Here is a 15,055-nt window from a genome sequence, read left to right on the forward strand (position 1 = left end):
GCTCTTTCAGCAGCAGTAAGGAAGACCAGACTGCAGATATTTTTAAGGTTTAAAAAAAACCCTGCAAGCGCTCTTCAATACAAGAAGGGGCAAAAGTCCAATGTTTTAAAAAAAAAAAAATCACGCAGGCTACAGTACAAAGATTTTGGAAGATACCCCTCAAAAGAGCCCCCAAAGTACCACTGTTGTCTAATGGGGAAAGGAGAGAAAATAGTATCTTGTGATATGGTCAAGAATCTAGACTCTCTATTGGTCAGCCTATCGTCTTTTCCATTCCTGTCCAAAATGGTTTCCTGCTGAGTATACAATGGGATACAAAATAGTTATTCTCATCATGATCCAGAGCTGCTTCCATGCGTCAGGCCTCTACTCAGTATTTAACCACCTGTTTGTCAAATTTGAATGATTTTTTGCTGGTCACTTGTGACTGATGTCCCAGCTCTCCAACCTTTTGCTGGGAGCAGCTAGTTCATTTTCATATAAGGCTTCCTCTCATCATCCACTTACCCTCTTTATCTTTTTCCTCTCAATACCTACTTAAATAGAAGTCAAGTATCAGGGGGTAGCCATGTTAGTCTGTATCCACAAAAACCTTAAATAGATGCAACTTCTTACTAGCATCTCCACTATTTCCTCCTCTCATGCACTGCACAAACCTCCACCACACCTCCACAGTGGCTCTCAAACTTTCCAGACTACTGTGCCCCTTTCAAGAGTCTGATTGGTCTTGCATAACCCCAAGTTTCACCTCACTTAAAGCTACATGCTTACAAAATCAGACAGAAATACAAGTATCACAGCATGCTATTACTGAAAAATTGCTTTCTCATGTCCACCATGTAATTATAAAATAAATTAATTGGAATATAAATATTGTACTTACATTTCAGGGTATAGTATACAGAGCAGTATCAACAAATCATTTTATGAAATTTTAGTTTGTACTGACTTCGCTAGGGCTTTTTATGTTGCCCGTGGTAAAACTAGGCAAATATCTAGATGAGTTGATGTACCCCCTGGAAGACCTCTGAGTACCCACAAAATTACTCCCCATGTGTAAATTGGGGAGGCAAACATGTCTGTCCTTCAAACTGATAACACGGGTTTTTTGTAAATCACATATCCATTTATCATTCTTACCTGCACCCCTGTGTGTCTGAACTGTTACAGGGTGCATTACATGTGCCCAAATTAGTATCAAAGCATCTCAGAGTAAGAAATGATACTTTCTCTCATTTTCAGAGCAGTGTGCAACCCTTTCAATGTTCAATATTTCTGAAGCATTGTAAGTAATTATATTTAAGAATTTATTAGCTTGAATGATGAACATATGAAAGCTTTCATGATTTTTGGGGAAAAAAATCAGTTTTCTAGTCTTGAATACAAATGTAAAAATTCACATAGCAAAGGTTATTTTATGAAGTTTGCTACTGCACTTAAACATGCATACACAGTAGATTTTTCAACAGAGAAGGAAACATACTCCTCTTGCTCCAAAACAGCACTAATACAGCTTTGTAGCATTTGGTCAGGGTTTCGGGGAGGGTTGAGAGAAGATCTTTTAATTTCCCTGGGTTAACAATTGTAGAGCTCTACTGCTACTGTTAGTGGTTTGTCAAGGATGCATGGAGCACAGGATGGAGACTTTATTGTTTGAAACAAAGAAAAAAATGAGTATCTGACAGCAACAAAGTGCTTCTCTTTATTCCTAGACACCAGCACTTAACCTGTTGGGGATTTTTTAGGCCAGCTCCCAACCCTGAAAAAAACAGTTATCCAATATAAACAAATACTAGATTTAGAAACTTGAAATATTTATTAACTTTTCCTCATATTTATTGCAAGATACAAGGATGAACAATTTTAACGGTAAGACTTCTGGTAGCGTGCACGGGCACCAGGTCCACCAAACTTCTTGGACTCGCAGCGACGAGGATCTGCAACCAGTAAGGTCCTATCATACTGGATTAAGATGTCCTTGATTTCCTTCTTGGAAGCTTCATCAACATCTAAAAAAAGATCATATTTGTGACTAACATTCTATAACTTCCATCTATTACTGTTCTACGTATAGCACTTAATGTCTGAAGCTAAACACTTCAAAAAGGCTAGCAAAACAAAATCAAAACAGTCAACTTACACTTCTGATAATAAGCCACCAATGCTTTGGAAATAGATTGACGAATTGCTGTTGAGGAAAGAGACAAGTTAACAATAATATCCAGTAAATTCAGGTTTACATAGAAAACATTGCAAAGGGTTTGGGGAGGGGTTGGCAGAAATGAATTTGACAAATGAAAAATAGTTATAAATGTAATGATAAAACCACATCAAACCATTTTGTGTCATACACCTTCCACCTCAAGCTAACCCCTTTAATCAAAGATTGACTTTAAAATAATGTCAGGATGGTTAACTAAAACAGACGAAGATTTGGGTTAATGCGTCTACTTGCTTCCTGTGCACCTTCTGAGCTAGATCATTTTAACGAAAACAGGCCTTAACTAGCAGCCGCGCAACGTTAACAATTCTGAAAAGCAATTTATGTTCTATTTTGCCCAATGTGAATAAGTTACAAGTTAAGTTCTGATTCTAGGATTTTTATTTGAGCAATTTTCTCTGAGACAAATAACTGCTCGACTTTGCAGTGTGGTTAGAAAATGCTGTTTGGCCATAAATTAGATTTTGGGATGAGGTTAATCACATATAATCACTTATATAGCACTGGAAGAGGGAAATGCTAATGCCAGTTTCATACGGATCATTCATGTGTGTAAATGAGAGCAGGTGACGCAGATATAGTTCAAGATACACCCATTAAACTGGCATTTGTAATAGCCAAAGCTTTAAACTGTAGATGGTGTTTATTCCCCAAGATATTAATAAATTATAAATATTTTATAAGTAGTTCAAAGTGGATTAATAAAGTAGTTTAATCTCTTCCAGCCCACACTAAGGGCCTTGTACAGGAGTCGTACCGTAGATTTGCGCTACATGGCCGCCACCCTTGACACGGACTCTGATGTCAACACCAGCAAAGCGTTCCTTGCCCAGGAGGAGAACAGGTTCAAGCAGCTAAGAAATACAGATATAAAAATTTTATTAAAGTTAATTTTTAAAATCAAATTTAAACAAGTTAAGAAGGAAGGTACTGTACATCTGGGATCAGGCTTGGATTATGAGGGATTACAAGTGTCGGTTACAAGGTTCATAAGATATATACACAGTACATAACCAGCATAGACCCAGACTGGGGTACGGGAGCTTTTAAAATGTCAGTGGATAAGTGATCTCAGGTACACCACCCACAGAATGTATTTAGAGTCCAAGTCAGTACTGGTGTAGTGAATAAGTACAAGGATGGGTATTACACATATTATGAGAACATATTTATGATCAAGAGGAAGCAATCAGTGTTTTGAGCAAGGTTTCTAAGTACGGATTTATAAAATGTTTGGTGCTATGAGCCTTGCATTTACAGTGCACACACTAAGGTAATTAAATAAAAACCACTGAGGTAATGTGGCCTAGTCACTAGTGGATAAGAGAAGAGCACTGCCCAGGAGACCTGGATTCTTGTTACAACTCTGCTGCTGGCCAACTGGGTGACCTTAGGCAAGTCATTTCGCCTTCCTGTGCCTCAGTTTCCCCATTTGTAAATGGGAGTAATGATACTTTGTAAAGTGCTTTGACGTTAACTGAGGAGTCAAACTAGATAATACTAAACTTTATGAAGTTAGATCTAAGGAAGATTAACTCCTATCAATATATATGCTTTGCTCCCATCAACACTAATGAGAACAACTGGTTAGTCTCTACGGTGCCACAAGTATTTTCTCAATTCACAAAAAGAAAAGGAGTACATCAGAGTAAAATTGAGACAAGCACCTAACTGATACAGAAGCTTAAGTCCCATTTTGCAAAGTGACTTGAGTGAGGATACACTTCTATGCTTTTATTATTTAACCTGAGTACTCAACTCCAAAATTGTACACAAACTTACAAACAGCCAAGCTACAGCTAACAGCCTACATGACCACTAAAAATGAGATGGATCATCTAGTGTATGTCTTTATGACAAGAAACTCTTCTGCTCTTCCAGATTTATTTATTTAGAGAGAGAGAACGAACACAAACACATAAAAAGAAAAGGAGTACTTGTGGCACCTTAGAGACTAACCAATTTATTTGAGCATAAGCTTTCGTGAGCTACAGCTCACTTCATCGGATGCGTACTGTGGAAAGTGTAGACATAAAAATGTACTAATGTCTAAAGAAAACCAATAAAGTACTTACTTTGTACTGAAGGGTTCTAGGCTCAATCATTTCCAGGGGTCTTCCATTCACTTTAATGAGACCATTTCCTCTTTTACAGTGAGCAACAGCAGTTGCTGTTTTCTAAAAGAGCAAGCATATGTGAGTATAGCATTCCTACAGTACCAACTGTGCACCCACTGCTTTAGAGACTAGTATACAGTGCTTTCAGTCTAGATTATGACACTCAAAATTTCAAACACTATTTTTCATTTAAAGCAAAGCCACTACTGCAAACCACTGAAATGTACTAGGCCAGATGGGGACTTAATATAGGCAAGTCAGCCTTGCTGAAAACATAAAATTTGATCTTCATGTGGGAAGTGTGATGACATAATTTACTAGCACCAGCCAGGCCTCCTAGATCATGGGGGAGTTCGAGAGGCCCAGAAGCAGAGCCCTTACCTTCACCTTCTGCCATCTCCTCTGTGGAGGCGGCTTTTTACAGTGATACCCCTGCGTGATAGGGGGCGGGGAGAGCAGGGGTGCGGGAACAATTTGCACAGTGGGGACGCTGAGAGCCATTGACCCACACGGTAAGCCCTGTACGTGATGGAAACCACTTCAAATCGGGGGGTGCTCCCACACCCCCACTTCCAACACCTATGGGGGCGCTGTGGGTGGGTGGGTGTCAGAGAGCGTGTGTGGGGGCAGGGAGAGGCTGTTGTGCAAGTGTGGACGAACACGCACGTGCCGGCGCACGCCACGGGGTGCAGCTGCTCACTCCTATCGCAGCGGCCTGGCTCCGATCGCGATGACGGGCCCGGCTGGTGGCGCCGGGCCCCTACGGCTCCATCCCGGGCAGCTCGGCGGCGGGATGCGGGAGCCCTAGGCTGGGGCTACCGGCCGCCCCGCCTGGCTGGGCTCGGGCGAGACACGTGGAGGCCCCTGCGGCTCCCGGGCCGCACAGGCCCGTCGCGCCCCCCCGGCCTGGCCGGGGAAACAGCGCCACGATCACCAGGCGGGGGCCGCAGCTGCCGGGCCGGGGAGCGCGGCCTGGTCCCGGGGGCGCTGCCGCCCGCCCGCTCACTCACCTTCCGCCCGAAGACCTGGACGCTCTGCAGGGGCCCCTTGGCCGGCATGGCTCCTCCTGCAACAGACAGACACGGCGCTGAGCGGCGCGCGGCCCGGCGGGGGTGGGGAAGGGAGCGGGGGAGAGGGGGGAGCGCGGAGCTGCCGAACACTCACCTTCCGCCAGAGACAGCAGCAGCAAAAGAGAGAGCGGGGCCTCCGGAGCCGCTTCTCAGGGGCAGCCCGGCCGCAAAGCGCAGCCTGACTTCCGGCCGCGTGACACGGCCCCCTTCCCGCCGCGCTTTACGGCTGCCCGAAGGGAGGGGGGGAAGGCGCCTCGGAACCTGCGGGGCGAGGCTGAGAGAGCTGCCGGAGAAGAGGCCGGCGCCGGGCGCGGCCCTCACCCGAACCTCCTCCACCGTCTCCCGCGCACGCGCACAGGCACCCTGCGGCAGCCGCGTCCCCCAGTGTCCCTCCTCACTCAGCCCCGCGCGCCTCAGCGGCGCCCCCAGTCCCAGCACCGGTCCCCAGCGGCTGCCCGCCCCCAGCCACCACATCAGCTCCCCGGCGTCTCACAATCCCCGCTGCACCCCCAGCCCAGCGCCCCCCACCTCCCGCATTCCTCTCAGTGTCCCCTAATTCGGGATGTAAACGCCGTTTTCACAGTTAACCGTTTAAACGATTAAAAATATTTCATTTAAACGGTTAACCGATTAAGAGCTGGGGCCAATCCCGCCAGCACAGCTGGGGCCGGGGCTGCGGCCGGCCGGTCCGAGGGCTACCGGTTAAGGCGGTTCACCGGTAAGACTAATGGTTAACGGGTTAACATTTTACATCCCTACCCCCAGTCCCATCACCAGCCCCCTGAGCATCTTTCAATCCCATCATCTTCCCCAGGGCCGGTGTCTTCCATTCCCAGCATCAGCCTGGCAGCGTCCCCCCGTCCCAGGGCTCCCGTCCTTTCCAGGGGCGGCAGGTTTGTATAATTTTGGGTGGTGCCCAGAACAGGTCCAAGTCTCCCCCGACCCCAACACACACCCCCCATGGCTCTGGGAGGGAGTTTGGGTGCGGGAGGGGTGAAGGGCCAGGCTCTGGGCTGGGGCAGGGGTGCAGGAGGGGGTGTGGCTCTAGGAAGGAGTTTGGGTGGGGGAGAGGGTGCTGGGGTGGGGTCCAGGAGGGGGTGCGGGCTCTAGGAAGGAGTTTGGGTTCAGGAGGGAGCGCGGGGGTGGGCTCTGGGCTGGAGTGTTGGGGTGCGGGAGAGGGTGAGGTGTACGGCGCTTACCTCGGGCAGCTCCCAAAAGCAACCTGCACACCACTCTGGCAGCAGCTCCTAGGCGAGGGGGTTGGGAGTCTCTGTGCGCCGCTGCCCACAGGCACCGCCCCCACAGCTCACATAGGTCACAGTTCCCGGCCAATGGGAGCTGCGGAGTCGGCGCTCAGGGCGGGGCAGCGCACGGAGAGACACACACACACACCCTGGGGCTGCAGGGACATGCTGGCCGCTTCCAGGAGTGGCATGGAGCAAGGGCGGGTAGGAAGCTGCCTTAGCCCTGCTCCGCTGCTGGTGGTGGCGGCGGTGGTGGCTGGGGGCCCCCAGGACCTTTTAAATTACCCGGGGGTGGAAGGCAGGGCCGGTAGATGCTCCGTGGGAGGTGCGCGGGGGCGGCAGGCAGGGCTGCGGGAGAGAATGGGCCACAAACATTGGTGGAGCTGGGCCCTGAATATTCCTGAAGCACGAGCACCACAGGCACATATAACTCGCTGCCCCTGGTCCTTTCTCTCCAGCACCAGCTCTCTCACGTCCCACAGTCCTAGCCCCCTGACTTACCAAATGTCTCTCAGTCAATCCCAGTCGTCCAATGTTCAGCGCCATAATAAAGATAAAGGCTATAAGATAAATCTATATGATAACTGGGTATTACTATACAATAAGGTTCTAGGATTGTCACTGCATGTCATCCTGAAGCCTCGGATGACTGGTGAGTCACTGTGAAATGATGGAAACCACTACAAGCATGGTTGAGATCTCTTTCTGTTGAGTTTATCACCAGGTTCAATCTTCACTGGGATTCGTGGTCTGTTACCATCCAGTTTTTAAGTTCTCTGTGGTCTTTTATTTTTTTACACTTTATGAATTGCTCCTGTACAACAGCACAGGCTTTCACCTACATTATTATCCTTAAACTAACCCAAATAATCCACTAAATAGTACTGACTAGTGTTACACGGCAACAGCAGCTCCTCACACCCATCTGAGGTTTTCTCTGCCTGGGCCCTTTCACACAATGGGTCCTGTTCTAAATTTTTTTTTTTTTTAAAGTTGTTGGTTAGAAGGAGTCTTTCGTTTCCAGCATGGTTTCCACATTACAAAGAGAGGGAATTACACTGGAATCAGTGGAATCTCTCCCATCTGGATACATTTTTTCATGTGCCCCAGTCTATTTGTAGGTGCTGTTTTCTAGGTATCTATACCACAGTATCTGAGCATATAAGGAGTAACCACCACCAAGGTGGTGAATAAAATATAAAACTGGCCCAGTCTCTGAGTAAAAAAGGTCTATCTGTATGGAACAGCTTTCAAGATTGTGTCCTATATTAACACAAAAACTTGGTGCAAAGTAGAATTAAATGCTTAATCTAAAACAAATGGCACTATAACCCAAAGTATTTCAGGAGATACTTAACCTAAGACAATGTGAGTTGTAAAGCATCCCAGACACTTAGAACCACTCCTTCTGATCTTGGCTCTTGGTGCAGTGGCACATGGTTCTTTTAAGTTTACATTTTTCCACTGATTTTGCAGGATAATGTTTTGTAATTGTTTCTATTAATTTATTTTGTTTACTACTTTAACTTTGAAACAGGCCTGCCTTATCCTTAGCCGCAAAGGAAATAATGTTTCCGTAAATATAAGCTTGACAGACATTGCATCGTCTGGAAATAGAGGAAGTCCCAAGTTCTTTAAAGTTTGTGCACAGTGTGAGAGATTTTCTCCTAACTTTGAAACTCTCCCCTTGTATGAGTTCATTTTGCTAAATGGAACAAAAAGACATCTGACAAACAAAAGAATCCATGTGCCACCTAGAGGCTATTTAGTGAACGTCTTATAAAGGAATAAGAAAAGGACTACTTGTGGCACCTTAGAGACTAACAAATTTATTTAAGCATAAGCATCCGATGAAGTGAGCTGTAGTTCTACGAAAGCTTATGCTCAAATAAATTTGTTAGTCTCTAAGGTGCCACAAGTACTCCTTTTCTTTTTGCGAATACAGACTAACACAGCTGCTACTCTGAAAGCTGTCATTATAAAGGAATGCTACTCAGGTGGGCATGGTGAATATTAAAAGAGCACTGCACTAGTGAACCTGTTATGACCTGTGTTCAAATGCTTCACACCAAATCATGGAAAAACTCCACAGATGTCTGAATTTATTATGTTTGGTATCAACTCAAAAGTGATGTTCTGAGGAGTTGTTGGGAAGTGATAATGCTTCCTTGGGTTTGTTCTGAGATATCCAAATTATTATTTATATTGTATCACCTAGAAGCCCCAGCACAATGGGGCCCTGATCCATGTCTAAGTGTTGCACAAAAAGATGGTCCCTGCCCCAAAGAACCTAGCATGGTGGGGTTTGGGTCCATGAGTAGAGCTTCTAGGTGCTCTGATAACACAGATAATAAATAGGAATGAAAAAGCTGTATTTTTTGCCATTTAAATTTTTCATATGCTAAGAAATATCAAAATAGTGTCTTCGATATGTACAACCTGCAGTAAGCTCCATGTGTGCAAATCCGTGTACCCACATGAAGTCCCATTAAAGACAGTGGACTCTGCACAGGTACAGAATCCATCTGTCTGTACTGAGCTCTTTGCAGGATCTGGGTTTTTGCCTCTATCTTTCACATATAGTAGCATCTCAGACAATATGGAATATTGTGTCTTTTGTGGAGCTTGGTGTTTTTGAAATGTAAGATCTAATATTTCACTAAAACCCTCATGCCAATAATAATGAGTATGAAGACATTTCTGTTATATGGAATCCATGTGTATAAAAATGCAGATTGAATGAATACATATTTCTGAAAAAGATTTTTGTTGATAGTTGATACTTTTATTTATACATTTAATTTGTCATTAAACAACCAATCCTTCTGCCTGTAAATAAATATATTGAATAGTCCTAAACTAGTATAATTGAATAGTCCTAATCCCTCTTAGGCCCCAAACATTTGAGGATTTCCACATGTGCCTAATTTTATGCACATTACATAGTTCCATTCAAGTAAAAGGCGCTACTCATAGTGCATAGAGTTAAGCACTTTTAAGTCTTTGCATAATTGGGGCCTTAAATGTGACCTGCAAAAGGATTTCCTTTAGATGCCCAGCATCTTTATAAATAAATTCCCAACCTGTATTGAGTGGATTCCTCTCTACGCCAATGCAATTCTCAGTGCAGATCAGGGCTTAAGTATTAAATAATCAGTTAAATAGAGACATTCAAGTGCATTATTAGCATAAGACTTACCTTTATTTTGCTTTTGCAGATCCTGTGACATTCATTCCCACTCAGATAGTCATCTTCTGCTGCAATCTCTGCCAACAGTCTAGAAATGCCGTTAACATTCATGCTACAGGTACGGTTTGTAAAGTTGACCATATGCCTTTCCATATTCTGTTAGAAAAGTAAAGTGGTAATTAGCACACAGTTGGACATTTAATAGTGAATCTGGAAAGAACTGGGTTTAGGGTTTTCTTTTGTTTGTTTCTTTTTTCCCCCATTTCTGGCCCATACACATCTTAAATAGCTTCTAGCTTCTATTCCAATTTAGAAGCTCATGCTTCAGGGAGTAGAGTATGTAACATGAGAGAGAAAATTATGTCACAAATAACCATGTTCACAGAGATCATGGGGAAAAAACGTTCCCAGTGAGAAGCAGAGGAGAAATTACAGATGAATGGCAAGATGGAGGAAAAGGTTCCAGACTAGGGAAGGTGTTGCAGTTCAGGAAATCAACGCATGCAAAATCTTTTCTGATAACCCACTTAGCCCTGGTCTACACTAGAACTTTAGGTCAAATTTAGCAGCGTTAAATCAATGTAAACCTGCACCCGTCCACACGATGAAGCCCTTTTTTTCAACTTAAAGGGCTCTTAAAATCGATTTCCTTACTCCACCCCTGACAAGTGGATTAGCGCTTAAATCGGCCTTGCCGGGTCGAATTTGGGGTACTGTGGACACAATTCGATGGTATTGGCCTCCGGGAGCTATCCCAGAGTGCTCCATTGTGACCGCTCTGGACAGCACTCTCAACTCAGATGCACTGGCCAGGTAGACAGGAAAAGAACCGCATACTTTTGAATCTCATTTCCTGTTTGGCCAGCATGGCAAGCTGCAGGTGACCATGCAGAGCTCATCAGCAGAGGTGACCATGCAAGCATGTGAAAGGATTAATTTGCCCTGGCATTCGCGGCTCTCCTGGCTGTACTCCAAAAGCCTTTGCAAAAGGTTTCTGGGGAGGGCAGCCTTATTGCGTCCTCCATGGTAGGACACTTTACCACTCCAGGCCAGTAGCACGTACTCGGGAATCATTGTACAACAAAGCATTGCAGTGTATGTTTGCTGGCGTTCAAACAACATCCGTTCTTTATCTCTCTGCGTTATCCTCAGGAGAGTGAGATATCATTCATGGTCACCTGGTTGAAATAGGGTGCTTTTCTTCAGGGGACACTCAGAGGTGCCCGTTCCTGTTGGGCTGTTTGCCTGTGGCTGAACAGAAATGCTCCCCGCTGTTAGCCACGCGGTGGGGGGAGGCAAAATGCAACCTTGTAACGAAAGCACATGTGCTATGTATGTAATGTTAACAGCAAGGTTTACCCTGAAAGAGTGTAGCCATTGTTTTATAAAATATGTCTTTTTAAATACCGCTGTCCCTTTTTTTTTCTCCACCAGCTGCATGTGTTTCAATGATCACAGGATCTTCTCCTTCCCAGAGGCTAGTGAAGATTAGAAAGAAAAAAAACGCACTCGTGATGAAATGTTCTCTGAGCTCATGCTGTCCTCCCACACTGACAGAACACAGACGACTCCTGGGCTACCTTGATAGTCATCCCCCTATTTGTGTGATGAATGAATAAAGAATGCATGAATGTGAAGCAACAATGACTTTATTGCCTCTGCAAGCAGTGATCGAAGGGAGGAGGGGAGGGTGGTTAGCTTACAGGGAAGTAGAGTGAACCAAGGGGCGGGGGGTTTCATCAAGGAGAAACAAATAGAACTTTCACACCGTAGCCTGTCCAGTCATGAAACTGGTTTTCAAAGCTTCTCTGATGCGTACCGCGCCCTCCTGTGCTCTTCTAACCACCCTGGTGTCTGGCTGCGCGTAACCAGCAGCCAGGCGATTTGCCTCAACCTCCCACCCCGCCATAAACGTCTCCCCCTTACTCTCACAGATATTGTGGAGCGCACAGCAAGCAGTAATAACAGTGGGAATATTGGTTTCGCTGAGGTCTAAGCGAGTCAGTAAACTGCGCCAGCGCTCCTTTAAACGTCCAAATGCACATTCTACCACCATTCTGCACTTGCTCAGACTGTAGTTGAACAGCTCCTGACTACTGTCCAGGCTGCCTGTGTATGGCTTCATGAGCCATGGCATTAAGGGGTAGGCTGGGTCCCCAAGGATACATATAGGCATTTCAACATCCCCAACAGTTATTTTCTGGTCTGGGAATAAAGTCCCTTCCCGCAGCTTTTGAAACAGACCAGAGTTCCTGAAGATGCGAGCGTCATGTACCTTTCCCGGCCATCCCATGTTGATGTTGGTGAAACGTCCCTTGTGATCCACCAGAGCTTGCAGCACTATTGAAAAGTACCCCTTGCGGTTTATGTACTCGCCGGCTTGGTGCTCCGGTGTCAAGATAGGGATATGGGTTCCGTCTATGGCCCCACCACAGTTAGGGAATCCCATTGCAGCAAAGCCATCCACTATGACCTGCACATTTCCCAGGGTCGCTACCCTTGATATCAGCAGATCTTTGATTGCGTGGGCTACTTGCATCACAGCAGCCCCCACAGTAGATTTACCCACTCCAAATTGATTCCCGACTGACTGGTAGCTGTCTGGCGTTGCAAGTTTCCACAGGACTATTGCCACTCGCTTCTCAACTGTGAGGGCTGCTCTCATCTTGGTATTATTGTGCTTCAGGGCAGGGGAAAGCAAGTCACAAAGTTCCATGAAAGTGCCCTTACGCATGCGAAAGTTTCGCAGCCACTGGGAATCGTCCCAGACCTGCAACACTGTGCGGTCCCAAGTCTGTGCTTGTTTCCCGAGCCCAGAATCGGCGTTCCACCGCATGAACTTGCCCCATTAGCACCATGATGCATACATTGGCAGGGCCCATGCTTTCAGAGAAATCTGTGTCCATGTCCTGATCGCTCTCGTGACCGCGCTGATGTCGCCTCCTCGCCCGGTATCGTTCTGCCAGGTTCTGGTGCTGCATATACTGCTGGATAATGCATGTGGTGTTTAATGTGCTCCTAATTGCCAAAGTGAGCTGAGCGGCCTCCATGCTTGCCTTGGTATGGCGTCCGCACAGAAAAAAGGCGCGGAACGATTGTCTGCCGTTGCTCTGACGGAGGGAGGGGCGACTGACGACATGGCTTACAGGGTTGGCTTACAGGGAATTAAAATCAACAAAGGGGGTGGCTTTACATCAAGGAGTAATTCAGGCAGGACTTCACGGAGGGTTCCAATAAGAAATGGTGCACCTAAGTTATTGCTCTTATTGGAAGAAGCAGGTTGGTCTGGCCACTGATTGATACATGGCTAGATTTACCTCGCTGCACCTTCTCTGTGAGTGACTGCAGTGTGACCTAGAGGAATGAGTCCCCTAGACGGGCGGGGGGAGCAAATGAGTACAAAACAAATCTGGTCTATTTCTTGTTTTGATTCACTCCATCTATCTTTTACATCTTTGGCTGGCACCAGACAGTGCAGAAGGACTGCAAGCCATCCACATCTCATGGCTGCTCGGCAGAAGATGGTACAATAGGACTGCTAGCCATCCTCATCTCTTGCCTGCCCGGCAGAAGATGGTACAATAGGACTGCTAGCAATCCGTATCACCTGCCTGCTCATCATAAGATGGTTCAATAGGACTGACTGCAGGACTAAAGAGAATGACCTGGTCAAGTCACTTCTAATGTAGTCCCTGCACCCATGTCTGCCCAGGTGCTCCTGTCCGACGTGGACAGGAGCACCTCGGACATGACGATGACGGCTACCAGTCCTATTGTACCATCTGCTGCCACAAGGCAAGGGGTTGCTGCTGCTGTGTAGCAATGCAGTACCACGTCTGCCAGCACCCAGGAGACATACGGTGACAGTTACCTGAGCGGGCTCCATGCTTGCCGTGGTATGGCGTCTGCACAGGTAACTCAAGAAAAAAGGCGCGAAATGATTGTCTGCTGCTGCTTTCACGGAGGGAGGGAGGGAAGGGGGGCCTGACGATATGTACCCAGAACCACCCGCGACAATGTTTTAGCCCCATCAGGCATTGGGATCTCAACCCAGAATTCCAATGGGCAGCGGAGACTGCGGGAACTGTGGGATAGCTATCCACAGTGCAACGCTCTGGAAGTCGACTCTAGCCTCGGTACTGTGGAAGCACTCCGCCGAGTTAATGCACTTAATGCACTTAGAGCATTTTCTGTGGGGACACACACACTCGAATATATAAAAACGATTTCTAAAAAACCGACTTCTATAAACTCGACCTAATTTCGTAGTGTAGACATACCCTTAGAAAACCACTTCTGTAGAACATTACACACCCTAAAGCAGGAATAAAACTAATATTAGGAAGGAAAAGACAACAAGAATCTCCAGAAGAACTCACCGTACCATATTCTCCACTTCCTTGTGCTTTATATACTCATTTGCACCTGTGCATTATAACATAGAAAATGCTACCTAGTCAGTATCTGCTTTGCACATGTGTAAATGACAACATAAACTACTCATTTCTACTAAATGGAAGATTTACGTGTTGTTCATCTGTCCTTACTAGAAATATCACTCCTGGAACAGGTAGGATTTTCCTGACCCAACTGGGAAAGTTATTTTATAGGACATTTGTTATATAGCTTGTGGCACCTTAGAGACTAACCAATTTATTTGAGCATAAGCTTTCGTGAGCTACAGCTCACTTCATCGGATGCATACTGTGGAAAATACAGAAGATGTTCTTATACATACAAACCATGAAAAAATGGGTGTTTACCACTACAGAAGGTTTTCTCTCCCCCCACCCCACTCTCCTGCTGGTAATAGCTTATCTAAAGTGGTCACTTTCCTTACAATGTGTATGATAATCAAGTTGGGCCATTTCCAGCACAAATCCAGGTTTTCTCCCACCCCCCCCCACCACAAACCCACTCTCCTGTTGGTAATAGCTTATCTAAAGTGATCACTCTCCTTACAATGTGTATGATAATCAAGGTGGGCCATTTCCAGCACAAATCCAGGGTTTAACAAGAACGTCTGAGGAAGGGGGCGGGGGTAGGAAAAAACAAGGGGAAATAGGTTACCTTGCATAATGACTTAGTCACTCCCAGTCTCTATTCAAGCCTAAGTTAATTGTATCCAATTTGCAAATGAATTCCAATTCAACAGTCTCTTGCTGAAGTCTGGTTTTGAAGTTTTTCTGTTGTAATATTGCAACTTTCATGTC

General features: G+C 45.8%; 1 protein-coding gene and 1 long non-coding RNA gene across 2 annotated transcripts; one reads left to right on the forward strand and one right to left on the reverse strand.

Moving 5' to 3' along the window:
- Positions 1-1,812: 1,812 nt before the first annotated feature.
- Positions 1,813-5,760, reverse strand: RPS16 (ribosomal protein S16). Its single transcript, XM_074941975.1, has 6 exons — positions 5,503-5,760; positions 5,349-5,404; positions 4,297-4,398; positions 2,979-3,075; positions 2,141-2,188; positions 1,813-2,009 (listed from the first exon to the last, which is right to left on the reverse strand). The coding sequence occupies exons 2-6, from the start codon at positions 5,394-5,396 to the stop codon at positions 1,864-1,866; spliced, it is 441 nt and encodes a 146-aa protein (XP_074798076.1). The 5' UTR covers positions 5,397-5,404; positions 5,503-5,760; the 3' UTR covers positions 1,813-1,863.
- LOC141980607 (uncharacterized) lies at positions 5,610-11,430 on the forward strand. The gene is made up of 3 exons (XR_012637583.1): positions 5,610-6,126; positions 9,871-9,960; positions 11,277-11,430. It is a non-coding gene; the product is annotated as an uncharacterized LOC141980607 (long non-coding RNA).
- The last annotated feature ends 3,625 nt before the right edge of the window (positions 11,431-15,055 follow it).

The sequence above is a fragment of the Natator depressus genome, chromosome 1 (assembly GCF_965152275.1).
Source record: "Natator depressus isolate rNatDep1 chromosome 1, rNatDep2.hap1, whole genome shotgun sequence".
Taxonomy (NCBI): Eukaryota; Metazoa; Chordata; order Testudines; family Cheloniidae; genus Natator; species Natator depressus.